The sequence below is a fragment of the Furipterus horrens genome, unplaced genomic scaffold (assembly GCF_987537825.1).
Source record: "Furipterus horrens unplaced genomic scaffold, mFurHor1.1.pri manual_scaffold_7, whole genome shotgun sequence".
Taxonomy (NCBI): Eukaryota; Metazoa; Chordata; class Mammalia; order Chiroptera; family Furipteridae; genus Furipterus; species Furipterus horrens.
Window position 1 is genome coordinate 10859809 of NW_028327177.1, and position 18280 is coordinate 10878088.

An 18280-nucleotide genomic window follows, 5' to 3' on the forward strand; every position below is an offset into this window, starting at 1 on the left:
TTGTAACTGAATTTATAATGAGAAAGTTGAGATAGCAACTGGACATCATGCAAGGAAGTGCGTAGAAAATTTTCAAAATTATCTTAAGGGGTGTAAAGGGGAGAAACACTTTCGGGACCCCGCTGCTGGGGACGAGAGGCCAGCGCAGTGCTCTGGCTCGGGATGGAATTCTGCCTCCGCGCGCTTTGAACTCGGGCAGCAGCGCCCCGTCTTTGTTTCTGCGCGGCTGTAACTGAAGGGCAGTCCCAACACTGACCCCTGCAGGTCGCCCGGGGATAAGCGAGCCCGGAAGGAGGAGTGCCTCCATCCGCTCCGGAGGGGAGGAGCGGTCGCGGAGGGAGAGAGCTCCGGGCTCGGCAGCGCAGGGGCCGTGCGACCCGGCCGAGCAAGGCAGGGAAGGGGTCCCGGCCACGAAACCGGAGCCTGGCTCCCTCAACCAGATCAGAATCACACAGAAACTGCAGCACAACCGTCATTCAGAACCTCCCGAACTCTAGCCGAACGGAAATCCTGCAACTAGAGATTCAAAGAAGAAGCCACATCCAGACTGGTAGGTGGGGCAGAGAGGACGAACTGGCTGGTCCCACAGCCCCCTACGGTGCATAAAAATTGGGGGGGATATCTTGGCTGCGGAGGTCCCCCCAGAGGAGCGAGGGGTCCCAGCCCCGGGTTCCAGTTCTGGGAAGAGAAGTCCCCATAACTTCCGGCTGTAAAAACCAGCGGGACTTGAGGCTGCGTGGGAAAGGCTGCTGGAGTCTCAGGCCGATGCTCTTAAAGGGCCGGCGCTCGGACTTCGTAGGGCTCACTTGCTCTGAGATCCGGCCCTGAGAGAGAAGCTGGACGGGCACCAGGCACGTAAGGGGAGGAACTGAATTGCCTGGCATCAGGACGAGAGCTGGGGCCGGGTAGCTTTCTCCCAGACAAAACTGCTGGCAGAAGCCATTGTTCTTTGGTGAGCCCTTCCTCCACCGAGCTGGCTGGCGGGCGCCATATCTGATTCGCAGCCCCACCCAATTTCGGGCCGATCTGAGCTGTTTTCTGTGGCTTTTCCATAAGAATAACCTGTGTTGGCTCACACTTCAGACTTTCCTAAAATCTCTCAAGCAGCATCTGGCCTCAGCGTGCCTCAGACCTCTGACTAAAGTGGCCCCAGGCCCGGCGCTAGCAGCAGCTGGCTGTGGTTCGCAGCAGATAGCAGCCATCTGCACACCACTTTGTGTCTCTAGTCCCGTGCCCTTGGGCACAACGCAGGCAGCGGCTGACCTTGACCGGCACCTCCCAGGAGGCCCCAGGGTCAGTGGGCCCGGTGGACAGCTTCAGACCACATCAAAGCACCACGCAGCCTCCTCCGCGGGGCACACGCTGGAGGGGTGAACTCAGTGAGCACCAGAGCCCTGCTGAATTAAGTTCTGCTCTGTGGGGCAGACACCTGCACAGCTGATCTTACTTGGTAGTTGCAGGCAGTCCTTGTAGCCAATCGGCCTGGGGGTAAATCCCTCCCATTGACCTGCCAGCAGCAATCAAGGCTCAACAACAACAGGAGGGTGTACTCAGCCCACACAAGGGGCGGGGTGCGCACCTGGAGTGCCCGGCTTGGGTGATCGCGCAGGCTGTGCCACCCGACCCTACAGGACACCTAGTACATTAGGCCACGCTACCAAGCCCAGGAGACGCAGCAGCTCTACCTAATATATTGAAACAAACACAGGGAGGCTGCCAACTTGAGGAAACAAAGAAAGATGACCGAAATGAAAGAGCAGAACAAAACTCTGGAAAAAGAACTCAACAAAATGGAGGCAAGCAATCTCCAGGATGCAGAGTTCAGAATGCTGGTTATAAATATGCTCAATGAACTTAGGGGAAGAGTAGATGAACTTAGAGAGAACTTCAACAGTATAAAAAAAGAGATGGAAACCATAAAAAAGACCCAGAATGTGGTGGCCCCTGGTCAGGGCCCGGCGCCCCCTGTGCAGCCTGGGGCACCGTCCACGGAGGGCACCATGGCCCAAGAAGAGGTGAGTTGCCCTCCCCCAGCCCAGCTAGGGGCCTCGGCCCTCAGTGGGCAGCATTCAGTCTCCAACAAACTCCTGGCCTGGAACGGGGCCCTCGAGTGGCACAAGAAGCCCAAACCTGCTTTGGGGGATGCCAACACCAGGGTGACGCGGTCACTGCCGTGCCAGGTCTACGTGAAACATGGCGAGAACTTGAAAACAGAGCAGTGGCCCCAGAAGCTGTACATGCATCTCTTCCCCCAGCACCTGCTGACCACCCTGGGCCCTGTGTTCCGCAATGCAAGGGTGGTCCAGTTCCATTTTACCGAGAAGGACCTGGACTCTCACAGAGACCTCTACCGCGTCCTGCGCAACGGCTTCGTGGGCTGCGTGCACTTCCCCCGCATGTCCCCCTGTGAAGTGCGCGTGCTTATGCTCCAGTACTCGTCCAAGAAGAAGATCTTCGTGGGCGTCATCCCCTATGACCAGAAGGGCTTTGTCATTGGTCTCCGGCAGGCCATCATCAACTACAAGCAAGCTCAGCAGCAGAAGCTGGAGCAGCAGAGCGGGATGGGGGCATAGCTGTCCCCCTCCACCCCACCCCACCCCCTGCCCTGCATGGCCCCTCCCTGGGCTGGGGCCCATTCTGGAGGACCAGGCCAGGACCTCGCAGAATCTGCTCCAGCTCTGCCCGAAGCTGCCTGAGCCTCAGGATGCTGTGTGCTCCTCCAAGGCTGCAGGGAAGCCCCAGCCCCAGGGGTCTGCTCAAGCACTGCCCAAGGGCCTCTTGAGGCAACTCCCAAGTTGCCCCGTCCTGGTCCTGTCCTTCAGCCCCAGATCCCTGGGACCAACCACCAACTGCGCAGCCTCCTCTTCAACCCACTGCTGCCCCGGGCCAGGGTGAGTGGGTTCCAGACCCCAAGCTCAGTAGCGTCTGACTTTGCATTGGATCCCGTGGGGGAAGCTGTGCAGGCCAGGGCTAGGGGGCCGGTGGGTGGGGGGAGCTGTGTAGTTACACTTATTTGTCAAAACTTAGAACTGTATAGCAAAGAAGGTAAAGTTTATTGTATATAAATTTTAAAAGAGAAATTTATAGAGCACTTAAAAAGTGGAACCTGATGGTGGAAAAGCATTGTCAGGTAGAGAGAACAGCCCTTGCAAAGATCTGGGGTGGGAAGTGCTTGTTCTGGGGGTCCCCTCTACCCCCACAAGTCTTGGGCCACCAGTCATTCATTACTGGCCAGGTGTAGGGGTCATCGCCTGTGGGAGCCTCTACGCCTAAGACCCTGATGGCCATGTAGCACTGACCTCGCCTTACTCTGGACTCAATTGAGGGCGCAGCCAGTGATCTCTCCGCAGCACCCGTGAGGTGCCAAGTTGGGACTCGGGCACCTGACCCGATTCTGCAGAGCAGTGAAGAAGCACACGTGTATTTCATTATACTGATGGGATCAGAGAAGTCTTTGAAAACAGGAGGCACAAGTAGTAGCGGAATGTGTGCACTGCTTCGCCGCTCATGTCTACCTTCTGTAAACGGGGTGGGTGATGATGGTGGTCTCCCCTCCGTGGGGATCCAGCCTGGTACCCCGCCGGCAGTGGTGGGGACCCACTCAGTGTGTCTGGACCTGGACCAAGTGGCTGCCCCCTTTTCCTCCCTGGCTTCTGTCCCAGGACTTCAGGCCCAGGGAATCCCTAGTACCGAAAGGACTCTCAGCCTCTGCTCCCTGCTTCCAGCATAGGGACAGACCAAAGCCACTGGGAAATGGCAGAGACCCCTTCTGCACAGTGTCCTTTGCCGCCAGGTAAGGCCAGGACTGGGAGCTGGATGTCACTGCCCAGAGTGGGAGCCCTGGGCCTCTCACTGAAGCCTCTCCCCAATCCCTTCCTCCTCCTCCTCTTCACCTCCCTCCTCGTTTTTCTCCTCTTTAATTTCTTCCTTTACCTTCCCCTCCTCCCTCTTACCTGTTCTTTTTCTTCCTAGTTTCTGCAGTTTAGGTCTTTTAAATTACTTAAATTTTTGAATAGGAAATAGATTAACATAATGTAGCTATTTTTTTTCAGCTATTCAAAGATATACAGTGAAAATTTCATCCCAGAAAAATATCAAATTTCCAAATTGAGCGACATTCTATAAAATTCCTGATCTGTCCTCAGACTGTCAAGATCATCCAAACAAGGAAAGCCTGAGAAATTGTCACAGTGGAGGGAGCCCAGGGCGATGTGACCACTACGTGTGATGTGGATCCTGGAGCACAAGAAGGTCATTTGGGGAAAACGAAGGAAATTTGAACCGAGATGGACTTCAGGCAATAACCTATCAAAGCTGGTTCATTAATTGTAACAAAGGCACCGTACTCATGTAAGATGTTGATAATAAGGGAAACTGGGGGTGGGCTTTATGGGAACTCATCTTCGCAATTTCTCTGTAAGTCTGTTAGAATAATAAAGCTTATTTTAAAAAAGCCTTTATTCTCTCTGTGCCCAAGTGTGCAGTTCCCACTTCCCTGCTACACATACTAATTGTTGGCCTTAGGTTCTTGTGTATCCTTTCAGGCTGTAGTGTGCAAATACTAGCAAGTATGAACACCTGCCTCCGCCCCCCGCCCCCCAGCTCTGCCCTGCTTCCACTCATTTGTATCAGGTTTAGAGAATCCACTGTTTTTGTTTACACCTGGAAAGGCGTGATTCTTGTGGCCCGGTCCCTATTGGTGGACTGGTGTTTCTAATGTTCAATTCTGACACTTCAGGGAGTAACTGTGTGGGTGAGTCTACCTGTTGGATGCCCTCCTACTCAAGGGACAGCTGGACCCAAGAGTTTGTAATTGTGGGAGACAGGGACAGTGGGATTTATTTCACACGTCAGTCAGCATTCCTGGGGCCTGGAGATCTGGGTGAAGCTGCCCTGACAACCCAAGTCTTCAGTCCGCGGGAGTGAGGGACCCCGCAAGGATTCCTAGGAGTGTGCCTGTGGGTTCCCTCTGGCTCCTCTGCACTCCTGCACCTGCGGGAGTAACCTTACCCTAAGAGCACCTCCTCTTGGCGGGGTTGTCGCTGCCAGGGAGCATGAGTGGGAGAGCTTTCTTGTGGGTTGGGAGGTCGTGGGATTCCTAGGGGGGACCATGAGGGTGGAAAGGGTCTGGGGTCTGCACAACCTGCTAGCATCCAGGACTCCTAAGGAGACATTAGGATGCCCTAAAGAGCCCACCCCTTCTCTAGCTACCTGGGAGGGGCGGGGGGAAGTCACCTGCCCCTGATCTCACAGACCTCCCACTCCAGGGGTCTCCCCCTTTATCTCTCCCGCGCTCCCAGGAATTCCAGTTGCTTGGTCTTAAGATGACATTTTCTCCATATCCTTAAACTCATTGCCATTCACCCCCCTTTAACATCCCGCCTTACCTCCCAAATTCTGGGGGACTTAAAAAATTCCTCTCCCAGCACTTTATAATAAAAAGATAAACAGAAAACTTGAAACACTGAATATCCGTACACCCACCACCTAAATCTACATTGACATCTTACTACTCGCAAGTCTCTGTCCTTAGGTCCGGGGTCCATTAAACCGCCTTATCTTTGGAAGCACTTGAAACGTGAAGACGTCAGTACACTCCCCTTCTATAAGCCTGTCATTTTTAATTTGTTTTCTTAAGGTAAAATTTACACACAGCAAAATATACACATCTTAACTGTGTCGGGTCTGATTGATTTTAGGTGGTACGAATATTTTTATTTAATAATTATGTGTTTATTTTAACATGTATTAGGGGAAAAGCCCACATATTTTCCGTTCATGTTAAGTGTCCTCAAGCTTCCTTTAACTATGAGTGTATTTACATAAGCTGTGCCGAGGGCTGGAGGAAGGGGTGGGGATGGGTAGGGATGGGGTTGGGCTTCTGAGAGGCTGATGCTATGTCTCGAAGGGTCGCTTCCGGAGCCTCGTTCCCCTCCAAGAAGAGTGGGCTCGGCCTGGAGCGCTGGGAGGAGCTGGGGACCCGGCTGGAGCGAGGTCTGCAGTGGGGCCTAATTAGCGTGCGTGTGAATGTGCGTGTTTTCAAATTACTGTGCTTCCGCGCGCCCCCACCAACTGATTGAGACTGGGGCTGTCCTTGTGAACGCACAGGGCCGGGAACACAGTAGGTGCCCAATAAGTGTTTCCCGCGATCACAAATGCTCAGACGCTCTGCAAGCACTATATAAAAAATCGGAGTTCACCAATGCAAGAGGAATCCCATTCTTCCCTGTCCCCCCACACCCAGCGCAGCGCTGTCTGGCCAGCCTCAATGTTTGTACATTGGTAAACAAACTCGCAGGAGGAGGAAGACCCGAGCGCATGTGGGCGATACGGCCAGAGCTCCTTCCTCCGCGGGCGCTGGGGCGGGTGACTGAGTGTCTCGGCCGGGACTCTAGACAAATAGAACCAGTGTTTTGAGCATGCGCACAGGGCTGCCGGGACAGCCTCATTAGAGTGCAGCAGAGGCTTGCTTGTAGGTGCCTCGTTAGCGCAGTAGGTAGCGCGTCAGTCTCATAATCTGAAGGTCGTGAGTTCGATCCTCACACGGGGCACAATACTTTTTCAACCTCTTTAGAGGACCGTAACTTCTGGGTCCATACTCTTGGGGGAAACGGGGATTTTGTTTGCTCCGCTTTGGGTCTGGGAGACAACAGGCGTCCTCACTTTTCCACTTTGGGGTCACCGTTGTTGTCGGCCAACGTTGGGTTCAGCCCGTACTCTCTGAAGTAGCTGGCCCGGGGAGGGTTCACTGATCTAAAACCTCCTGGTTCTGCCGTGCTATTCCGCAGGCTCCTCGCTTTCTGGGCTTGTGTCGGGACACGTGATAACGCTACCCCGCGCCGGGTGGGTCGGGACCCAATCGAGCCCCTTTGGAAGAACTTTATCTTCACCTCCTGGTGCTGCGCGGCGCTGCTCAGGACGGAGCACCCCTGCCGCCCCACATTCCACCACTGGCCATCGCGGGGGACGTGCAGAGACGGCAGTTAGTGAGAAGCTCATGTGATAAATCTACTCCTACATTCCTACCTTCCTAAGCCTCTGGGTATCTTCATCTATATCATGCCCGGGAAATTCTGGCACGTCAATCTGGTTAAATAGAGGCCAACTTGAGTCCACGTTTCTCTCAAGTAAACTGTTAGAGCTCCTTGCCTGTGTGTGCCAGGTGTCTTACTGCCTCTCAGCTCCAAAGCACCCTTTAGTACCTGCTCCCCAATAACCGACTGGACCTTTCAAACACTCCTCCTTGCAGTGTGCACCATGTGAAGCTGTCAGTAGGCGGTGCTGCAGGACATGTAGGAGGAATGAGCGTCTTCTTAGCTCCAAAGTGCTGTTTTGCTTATTCTTGTTCCTGTTTCATGGTTCATCAGTGTGGGGCACCCAGGGGTGCTCTGCCCTAGCGTGTGCCCAGAGCGCACAATCGTAGTGACTTTCAGTCTCAGCCTACTGACCACTTTACTGCAGTCCTCCCAACACAGGCATGGCATGTTCCAGGTCTGGTGCCAGCAGCAGCACCCTGATGCACTCTGAGCACCTTGTCTCTTTCAGTCTTGGTTTGTCTGTGCCCCAGTGGGTGGTTCCCTGTGGCCCTCTGGACATGGCCTGCCTCTATGTGCTTTCTACCCCACAACAGCCTTGGATTGCCTGCATGCCAGATTTACTTCCTGAGGCCTGGGGACTGTGGGCCAGCTCTGGCCTGGGCATCCTGGCACCCCGGCATCCCTTCTGCTAACCAGTGGTCTGCAACCACGTCGTTAATGAACTCTGAACCTGAGCCTTGAGGGAGGGAGGGAGCCTTTCTTCCAAGTTTTTTACTCTCCCTCAACCTAGTCACCCTTTAAAATTCTCATTACGTCTTTAGTTATTCCACTATCATAGTTCAATAACTTTATAGTAAACTCTTCCTGTTCAAATTACCATGTGGTTTGCCTCCTGGTTGAACCCAGAGTGATACAAAATTAAACATGAAGTCCAGAATCCGTGTTAGTGCTTCCCATACTAATAAATTAAGCCTTTGGCAGTCCTCATAAGTCATCATTCTGTTTCATACTGGAGAGAAGCTCTTTTAAGTGTAATTGATGTGGACAGGGATTTAGCTAAAGCCCCACATTTATCCAACACTGTATAATTCACACCAGAGAGAAACCTTATGAATGTAATAAATATGAAAAGGCCTCCAGGAAACTCGCTTTAACAAACTCAAGGGAGTACTTGAGAGAAACTTTTAGAATGTAGCCAGTGTTGGAAGAATTTTCACCCACCTCAACCTTGAGTTCTTAGATAATTTATATTATAAAGAAATTAAGGTAAGGTTGAGGATATGTCAAGAAGCAGGAAGAGATCATCAGAAATGTATTTCATGAAATCTGATAACCTTTTGGCTAGCAGGCTGGCACTCAGTACACTGAGCCATAACAGCCAGGGTCAAAAATATTTTTATTGTGAGAAGTACCAGAAGCCATTTACAAGCCAAAAAGCATAAGAACAGAACACATAATTTTTATTCTTTTTATTTTATTTTATAACAATTTTTATACCCACAGTTTTCTATACAAAAAGGTTGATCTTTACAGGAATTTAAAATAAATAATCTAAAAATCAGTGTCATTGATTACAAAAGAGGTACTTCTCTCTTTGACTCTCTCAAGGTGATCAGCCTCCTACGTGGCCAAAAGATGAGGCATCTGACATCTGTTACGAGCCTGGGCGGTGAGTCTCCGGCGGAGACTTCTCACTCTCTCCAGAAGATCCTGATCCATGGTGTCACACTTTATTTTTCTTTGGTTTAAAGAAACTTGAAAACAAAATTAAAAATGAACAATAGTTTAATTTTCTGATGTTAGCAATGATACAGCATTTATTTTAAAGGTAAATGTGTTCTAAAAAAACCAACAATGAAATAAATATTCTAAAAACCAAATTTCTTAAAAGCCTACTGACATATTTATTACCTGGCCCAATGATGTTCCATTTACAAGCTAAATATTTATTTGTTGAATTGAATGGATGCTATCAGACAATTTGCTTTTGGTTACTTAGCATTTTTTCAATTTGGAGATACAATCTTTAAAATTAGGAACAAAGCCTGCCCAAAAGAGAATTTGAGTTCTTTGCAACAACAGTTAAGTTTCCTCACTAGGATACTTAATGTAATGAGAAAAGGCATTCCAACTTGCCAAAATTAATATTGTACACACCATGACCACTTTCCAATGATTAAGTAAAAATAAATAAATCAAACGCTTTGAATAGTGGCTAACAGCATGAAGCCATTAGCCTTCAGCTGGTTTGGGCGGTCCTGATTGTCCACCACAGCGCCCACAGCAAACACGTTTTCAGTGGTCGTTGGAGGGACCCAGCCCAGAACAGAGGCAAGAAAACTCACAGGGGTAATAGCTCTGAAAACCAATGCTGAGATTTCCATTTCACCAGGATGTAAACAGTTATGAATATCATTAATTTAGGTGGGGGCAGATTTCTATGGAAGCCTCCAACTATGTTCTGGGTAGCGGCGCTGGTGCTAAGGAAATGGAGAAGCACTAACGATGTCTGGCAAACTTTCCGGTCTGATCCAGTTTTTCTTCCCCAGCTGGCAATCTGAGAATCTTGCTACCTGTGTAACAGGGGACGGCCCCCAGAAATGAGGGAGGGGTCTGAGCTATGCCGGCGCCACTGGAGACTTTGCCCCCTTGCCAACCATGCAGGGGGCGAGGGGAGGGGCAAAGGCAAACATGGCCGACACCGGCTCCCATTGGTTGGAGGGCTGGACACGCCCACTGGCTTGGTGCACATGGGGGTCTAGGAGAGGGCTTTTGAAACCGAGCTGAGCTGCAGGAAAGCAAAGAGTCTGTTGGTTCGTCCCCTCGCCTGGACGGGGAGTGTCAATGGTGGCCAGTGTGGCTGTGAGCGAAGGCCTGGGGGCACAGACTCCGAAAGATGCTGCAGCTAAGCCACCTACGTCTGTGATACATTTGCGTGGGAAACGAGGTTCCTGGTGCAACCTTGAACTGAGCGACAAGGTGACTTTTCTCTGGGTGTCGTAGAGGGAACGGGCTTTGAGGCAGAAACTTGTCATTGTTTCCAAAGACCTTGGTGACCATAGTCATCAGCGTTGTGAACAGATTTTTGTTCTGTTATTTTCAGTTCTTGAACCGATGTAGTAGTTGCAATGGCAAACATTTAAATAGCTATTTTTGATGTCATACTCTGACTTTTCCTTTCCCCTTACTTTTGTTACCCAGATATTTTAGGCAGAAGCTTGCCATTAAATAAAAGATTCCTTTCTTTTCCACCGAACTCTGTCTTTGGAGATTTGCCTGGTATGCAGTGAGTGGTAGGACCCCCTCACCCCCCCTCTACTGTTTGGATTCAGTAACATCTCTATTATCTCCACTTTAGGATTTCCATTACCAATGTCCTGTGAAAATGGCATCAACGTGAGACAGGATACTAAGAAGCTAGGAAAATTCCTGGGCAAGTGGAATGGAGAAACTGAGATGAGAAAATTAAACAAGGCCAAACAGTTGGAGCAATTTACAGCCAGCTGATGAATGGCAAGACCTTACCTCCCCTAACCAGGGGCACCCAAGGGCAAATGGTTTCTGCCTCTCCTCCCTGACCAGAGAATACACAGCCTCGCTGTCCATAAACCGCAGGTGTCAGGGAAGAGAGGAGCACTAACGCGACAGAGGAGAAAAGAGCCAGCTCCGGAAGAAGCTGCCGCCTCCCCTTTCAGCTCCCCCCACCTCTGATCCCCAAGAGAAACAGCACGTCTGCGCTCCCCCTAGGGACTTCCCCCTCCCAAATCCCCACGTTTGCCCTATAGAAACTTGTTTCTGGAAGATCCAGGGAAGGTGGATGTAGGGTTTTAACCCGCCACCTTCTCGGACTGCTGGCCTCTGACAGTAACAAAAGCGCCAATTATAATCCAATCCGTGTCTCTGCTTTTTGGCCGAGCAGTGACAGGCAGCACACGAGTGCCAGACTCAGTTGCCCTCCGGTTTCAAATGTGCCGTAAATATAACTGAAGCCGCAATCTTGCTTAAATACTGCTAAATTTAAAATACAAGATATCTTTCCTGTTTATCAACTTAGGCCGCATGGAGGAATCAGTTTCAGAAATGTCATTTGCTTGTGAGGTTCTAGGCAAACAGCTCGAGGCAGCCTGTTCATTTTGGTTCTCTGCACTATGGTTACCAAAGGGAGGAGATGAAGAGGATGCTTGGGAGTGAGAAGAAAGCCTTTATTAATTCCAAATGGTCCCGGTACATTCAAACTGCCAAGGGTAAAAAGCCCCTTCTGAGAAGAATGCTGAGAAGAATATGACACCATTCAGAGGGCATTCAGAATGAAGAGCCGAGCAGAAGTTTTGGTAAAGTACTTTAAAAACACCTTTAACCAAAACAAAAAGCCAACAAGCAACTCAAGAATATAGATGCTAGGATAGAGATGCCAAACATGTATTGGAAGGCATTAGGAAGTGTAATTAACAAGCCTTCCCTGAGAACTAACTGCTGGCTCTAACCGGGCGGTGCCTAACCACAACAATGTACAGATGATCAGAACCATCAACTGGCAAGTTTTACCTGAAAGCTGAAGTGCTAACCAGAATAGTGCTCCACATATTACTGGTACCCCCACCCTCATTTTAAATCAATCAGTCCCCTCATTTCAGAAGTTACACTCACCCCTCAGCTGTGCTTGTACTGGTCCCTAACTCCTACAGTTTTAGTTTTACATCCAACAAGACACCAAAGTCTTTGATTTTTCATCCTAATGTCACTTATGACTGTCCCTTCTTTTCTGCTCTCATCCTAGGGTCCACACCTCCTTGAGTTAGGCCCAGAATGTCTGGGTCACTCATTAGGATGCCTGCTTTTACCTGCTTTCAATAGCTTTAGCTGACAATTTTAGCTCAATGAGTCATTAACACAATTGGACTAATTACCAAATGCCTACATGAGAGCCATCCTGGGATATTAGGGGCCTGTCATGTGACCGAGGCAGGAAGTGTCATCTGCACTGCTCCAGAGAACTAATGAGAACTAAAAAAATAAAACAAAACAGATAAGAGAAGCAGATTCAACCTCACACAAGGAAAAAATAACTTAAATGAGATACTGGCAGAAAGCGGAACAAGGCAATGGACCTGGCAGCTCTGTAAGTATTCTTGCATGGGCTGGATGACCACTCCCGCCAGCACACTGCAGAGATGACTTTCTTATCAGATCCTGGCTCTTCTGGTCCTTCCAAACTGAAGATCTCACAGTCCCTTGTCTCCCTTCGGTCCTAAGGTCCTAAATCCATCCGGTCCTAAGGTCCTAAATCCATCCTGCCCACGGTGGCTTAATACATCTTCCCAAAGGGCCACGTAGGGAATAGTGAAACAGCTAATGGGTCCCCTGGGCGTACAGCGGTTTCTCTGCGTCATCAGCACACTCTTCCTGGGGCCTCCCTTCTAGGCCCTAACTAACAAACCAAGGCTGAGCACCTCCCATCAAAATGCCATTTTCCTGCCAGGGCCCGTGGCTCAGTCGCTTAGAGCAGACGTCAGAAGGTTGTGGATTTGATCCCCGCTGGGGCGGATGCCAGAGGCAAACCATCGATTAATGTCTGTCTGTCTGTCTGTCTCTCTCCCTCCCCCACCCTTCCTCTCTCTCTAAAATCAATTAAAAACATATTCTTGGGTGAGGATTAAATAAACAAAAGGCCATGTTCCCAATTATAGCTGATTACCCCTAGATTTAGAATTAAATGACTTTGGTTCAATGTATACACCTTAAGAAAATGAAAAGCCCTTACACATCTGCCTTTGAAAAATGAATGATTATTAGCCAAATTCTCTCCCAGGGGAAAGAGTCAGGAAAGATTACAGAACGAGGTAGCCTGGTGGAGGGCGGCAGGCGGGCAGTGGCCAACAAGGAGGAAGACTGTGAGCGGGGCTTTTCGCAGCTTCTTCCCTGTTTCTGTTTCTAAACCCTCACCTTCTCCAAAAGCTTCAAGATGCTTCTCTTTCTAATGTCAGGGCGAGTGAGGCAGGCTTAGGGAGAAGTGGCAGCTCCAGCGGTTAGTATCTTTTAAAAGCCAGTTTTAAATATTTAATCTGTGCAGAGTGACATTCCACCCCCTCCTCCCCCAAGTGCTCTGGGTGCTGTTTGGGACCAAAAACTAAAGCACGAGAGGTAATCAGCAGTTTCAAAAGTAGGTATCAGAAAATGCTGGCAGCACCTAACCTGTGTTTCCACTTTTTACACTTGTGCACTATTAAAGTAACGCACACGGCAGCATTGTTCGTAAAAGTCAAAAAGTGGACACAACCCCAATGTCCACCCACTGATAAATGAATAAATAAAACTGTAATATCCATACGAAGAAATAAAAGAAATGAAGCCCTGGCCGGTGTGGCTCAGTGGATTGAGCACTGGCCTGAGAACCAAAGGATGACAGGTCTGACTCCCAGTCAGGGCACATGCCTGGGTTGCAGGCCAGGTCCCCAGCTGGGAGAGCGTGAGAGGCAACTACTCATTGATAGTTCTCTCCCTCTCTCTCTCCCTCTCTTTCCCTCTAAGAATAAATAAATAAAATCTTTAAAGAAAAAAAAAAAGGAAGTACTGGCCCATGCTACAACGTGGTTGAACCTCAAAACATGATGCGAGGTGAAAGAAGTCAGACACAAAGGACCATACACTGTATGATTCCACTTATGTGAAATGTCCTGAAGAGGCAAATCTACAGAGAAAGGAAGTAGATTTGTGGTTGCTGGGCAGAGGCTGGGGGTGAGGAGAGTGACAGGAAATGAAGAATGACTACCAATGGGTACGGGGTTTATTTTGGGGTGCTGAAAATGTTCTAAAATCGTGGTAATGGTTATGTAACTGATTATGCTTTTTAATATATGGTAATATATGGTAATATAATACCACTGAATTGTAGGCTTTAAACAGGTGAATGGTATGGCATGTGAATTATGTATCAATAAGACTGTTATTAAAAAAAAGCAGGGCACATACATTTAAAAGACCAAAACAATACAAAATACAGTAAAATAAAAATTCCCTGTATCTGTACTCTATTTTAAACTGCAATTCGGACTTTTCAGTGGACGCCATTATAAGCCTTGCACCAAGACCCAGTGTTTGATTAGATCCTGCGACAAGTTTCCTCCTGTCACTGTAATACACTATTGTGCTGAGGACCAGCTATTCGCAAAGCCCGCATTTTTACTAAAATAACTAGAAATGGCACTGTGGGAACAAATCATGCTCCAGTACACGAAGGGGGGGCCAGGGACCACAGAACCACGGAAGACAACAGGATTCCACAGGACGGCCGAGAAATTGTGTTTTTTAACAGCGCCAGGCCTCAGCCCACTCTTTCTGACCCCAAACACGAAGTGGTGACTAGGGATTACCTTTCAGCTGAGCGATCATTTGCATCAAAGTGCCAAGGCACACGTCCGGGACTTACCCAGGATAACACCGCATTCCGCAAAGGACTCTGTGGCGTCGCGAAGAGAGAGAAGGTGCCCAGGTCACTCACCTTCGTCGTGCGGACGCCCGGCGCGTTCTAAAGCGTCGTCTATCTCCTCCTCTAGGAACCGCCGTCTCGATGCGTCTGAAAGAGCAGAAGCTTTCTTTTCCGATTTCAACTGGAAGTCTTTTTCTTCAGCCTCCTCCCACTACATAAAAATAAGTGAAGAAACAACAGTCACAGAAACACTGTGGTCATCCACGTCCCTGCTGCTCCCTCTGTCCCACTTCCTTTGCCGCGGCGGAGGCGCGTGGGACCCGCCCGGCGTTAAGGCAACCTGGCGCCTGCCCTGCCCACGGCGGCTGAGGACCCGGTCAGCAGAGGGACCTCTGTGTCCCCCAGCAGCCCAGAGTGCCCTGCGCACACTCCCCCTGTCCCTGACCTGACGATTCTTTTCACTGCATTTCAAATCTCAACTCTTGTGAGATGAAGCTTTACTTTTTAACTAATGGCAACTGTTTCATTTCATTTGAATGCTATGTCTTTAAATAATAAAGTCTACAAAATTCGGAGAAGGGATTTTTTTTTTTTTTACTTTTAGTTGATTTAGAAATAACTGGCCTATGTCACTGGATAAGGCATCACAGGACCATGGTGTGATTTACATATATTCTCCAGAGATTATAACAGGTTCAGCTAAATCCATCTTTTCATATAGATGCAATGAAAAGAAAAAGTGGAAAAGATGTCCTCTTTGTGATGTAAACTTTTAGGATTTCCTCTCGTGAAACTCCCCTTGCTAACAAGCAGCAGCTGTGGGCTACGACTGTCACGGCTGTCACGCTGCAGAGAATGGATTCTTTGCCCAGCTCTGCTACACCTGATGACTACGGGGAGGTCCATTGATCTCTCTTAGTCCCTATTTTTTTCTTCCTAAAGTGAGAAAATAAGCTCAAAGGGGAACTCAAGTAATCAAATTAAAATGCCATATAACTCCTCAAGTTTACCGATGTGCCAGAGATGCTACAGCTTTTATACGCAAAAGTTTGTATGGAAAACTTCTGTTATAGAAATGTTAATTATTTAAATATGCATTAAATAACAGAAACTTTAAACAATCGTTAAGGCCTGGGAGGACCACAGAGATTCATGCCTTTCATGCTACCGATGAGGAGCCGGAGACCTAGGGATCCTCCAAGACCACACAGTAGTTGAGCTGGAGCCCTGGCCACGGGCCACAGAGGGGGAGCTCTGCATACCGTGAAAAGCCCTTTGGGGGCTCGCTATATTCTCAAACACCCCCCTTTGCCCACAGCGGGTAACACCTAACTTCACAGTGGAGCCCCAGCAGACGTGGGCTTCCACCAGTTTTCCCGAGGAGGAGCCTCAGCGATGTGGGCATCACCCCCACTACCCCCATCCTGCAATGAAAGGCTTATACCCTGGCAAATGCTAGGAGGAAGATGGATCTGGAATAGTGACTTGAAGGAAATATATTACGAAAAGCTTTCAGAACAGACATTACGATCTAGCAGCAAAAAGCTGATTACGTAGTTCCTGCTCTCTCCCTGCGGGAGGCCCCTGCACCTGCTGTGTCCACAGAGCACAGGCCCGCAGCTGTTCAGGGAGGATCAACCAGGAGTCGTATGTGTAACATATATACAATCTTAAGTCGCCTCCTCAAGACCCGCTGATTCCTCTCTGGGAATAGAATTCTAATTTCGTTTGGGATGATAATGCTCCCTGCTAGAAATACTTCATTTCCAACATCATTGGCAGCCCAGTGTAGCTAGAAATGTGATCTGGGGATTCTGGAGAAGAGTTCAAAAGGAATTGTCTCAGCTGGGAGGTGGAACCTTTCACACTTCTGCCCCACCTCCTTCCCGCTGAGCGGAATGTATATGTGAAGGCTGCAGGCCCATCCTCTTGGATGCAGGTACCCTTGACAATGAAGGACAGATAGCAGGAAGTAGCACAGAAAGGCTGAGGAGGCAGTTTCCCCGATGGCCTTGGAGTCAGGATACCAACCCTGACTGCCCACCTCCAGACTTCTTCCATGGGAAAAAGACAAACTTCTATCTGCTTATCATCACTGTTATTTTGGTTTTTGTTACTCGCAACTATATAAAACTCTTAAAAAAAAATCTTCACCCGAGGATATGTTTTTTAGAGAGAAGGGGGGAAGAGAGAGGGAGAGAGAGAGAGGGAGAGAAACATCAATGTGAGAGAGAGACATCCATTGGTTGCCTCCTGCTCATACCCTGAATGGGGATCGAACCCATAACCTAGGAGTGTACCCTGACCAGTAATAGAGCAGGTAGTTTTAGTGTATGGGCTGATGCTTCAACCAGCCTGGGCAACACGTAATTCTTAATTGTTCAAAATCTTTTACATTGTAAGTACGAAGAATTAGGAAAAGTAGTAACATTATTCAATCAGCCAGAACAAATCCAGGAAGCTGAAAAGCTGAGACACACTGATGTAAATGAGAAAGACACTCAGTCATTTTTAGGCAGCATCCGTCAATATTGGACTTCTCTGAGCAGTGCCTGTCAAAATTAGATCATCTTGAAGATATTTTCCAGCAAAAATTACTTGGTTTGATGCTTCTCTCATTTGTTTATGTAACATTTCAAAATTTAAATTATCATTATCAAGTTTATAACATCATCCTTGCCTTTTTAGCCTCCTTCCCCATCATTGCATTTAATACTTCTATTTCTTTCCTTCTGTTCTTCTGAAGGAGTTTGGCCACTTCCTGGTAACACTCATTTCTCTGCAGATCATCACATCTTTGTTTATGTAAAGCTTGAATTCGCCAGTCAGTATTTAGACATGCTTGCTCAGCGTTTGCCAAGTTTTCTTCAATTAACTAAGAAAAAAATTATAAATTTCAGAAACAAGGTCAGACTATATATAATTATGGTATAACCATTTAATGTATCCAAGCGACGAAGGGCAGCTGTGTGTAACCCTGGGTACATATTAAATCACCTCTTGCCCTGGCCGGATGGCTCAGCTGGTTGGAGCGTTGCCCCTGTGCATCAAAAAAGGTTGTGGGTTCTGTCTCTGGTCGGGGCATGCATGGGAGGCAACTGATCAATGTTTCTCTCACACTGTTGTTTCCCTCTCTCTCCCCCTATCTCTCTCTCTCTCTCAAATCAATAAATATATTCTCAAGTGAGAATTAAAAAAAAAATCACCTCTAGGTGTTTAAAACAAACTGATGTCCAGGACCCACCACAAACCAATTAAATCGATCTCTGGGGTGGCTGAATATTGGTACTTTTAGAAAGTTCTTCAAGTGATTCGAATGTACAGCTAAGATCGAGAACTTCCAGGCTAAAAGCTAGGTGGGGTTAAACAATGTCCATGTTTCAGCCCTTTGCAAAGGAGTCAGAGGAGTCAGTTCTTACAGACTGGACAAGGCTTCAAGGAAAAACAATTGTGGGAATATTCAGGGGGTGTGAGCCCAGGAATTGTTGCAGGAGAGAAGGTAGGGAATTCTTAACACTATTCCTGGCTTTTGGACCAGGGCCAGGCCCTGCCACAAACCTACTTAACATCCTGTTTAAGAGATAATAGAAAATACTCTCTCTTGAAGGTCTCAAATTCTATTTCATTTCATTTAAGCCAGAATTTCTCCACAAGAAATTCTATAAAATAAGTTTGGGAAATTTTCTTAAAGATTCACAGTGTACCATATCTTCAAATTTGGCATGAAAAACTTGAACATAGCATTTCCAATACTTATTGGTCATCACTGAATAATAGTTATTAATATTCTAGAGAATTTACTTCGAAACTATTGGCT

The 18280-nt window shown here is 48.3% G+C and overlaps 1 protein-coding gene, 1 non-coding gene and 1 pseudogene across 8 annotated transcripts in view; 2 read left to right on the forward strand and 1 right to left on the reverse strand.

Annotated features, from left to right (window-relative positions):
* The first annotated feature begins 285 nt into the window (after positions 1–285).
* On the forward strand, positions 286–4455 carry LOC150004028 (mediator of RNA polymerase II transcription subunit 25 pseudogene; annotated as a pseudogene). Of its 6 annotated transcripts, none has more exons than XR_016512353.1 (3): positions 1195–2891; positions 3663–3793; positions 4053–4455. The product of XR_016512353.1 is annotated as a mediator of RNA polymerase II transcription subunit 25 pseudogene, transcript variant X2 (transcript). The 6 variants fall into 6 exon arrangements; XR_016512355.1 differs by having other exon boundaries at positions 4146–4455; XR_016512357.1 differs by lacking the exon at positions 1195–2891 and adding an exon at positions 286–550 and having other exon boundaries at positions 3663–4455.
* Positions 4456–6478: 2023 nt separating this feature from the next.
* TRNAM-CAU (transfer RNA methionine (anticodon CAU)) lies at positions 6479–6551 on the forward strand. The gene has a single exon. It is a non-coding gene; the product is annotated as a tRNA-Met (tRNA).
* A 1959-nt stretch (positions 6552–8510) lies between these two features.
* The window catches only part of TBC1D31 (TBC1 domain family member 31), a 45773-nt gene continuing 36003 nt past the window's right edge, over positions 8511–18280 (reverse strand). Inside the window, exons 19-21 of the mRNA XM_090283403.1 lie at positions 17144–17338; positions 14536–14674; positions 8511–8791 (exon numbers count right to left, since the gene is read on the reverse strand). Coding sequence (XP_090139529.1) covers positions 8658–8791; positions 14536–14674; positions 17144–17338 — 468 coding nt within the window. The 3' untranslated portion in view covers positions 8511–8657. The remainder of the gene's footprint in view (positions 8792–14535; positions 14675–17143; positions 17339–18280) is intronic.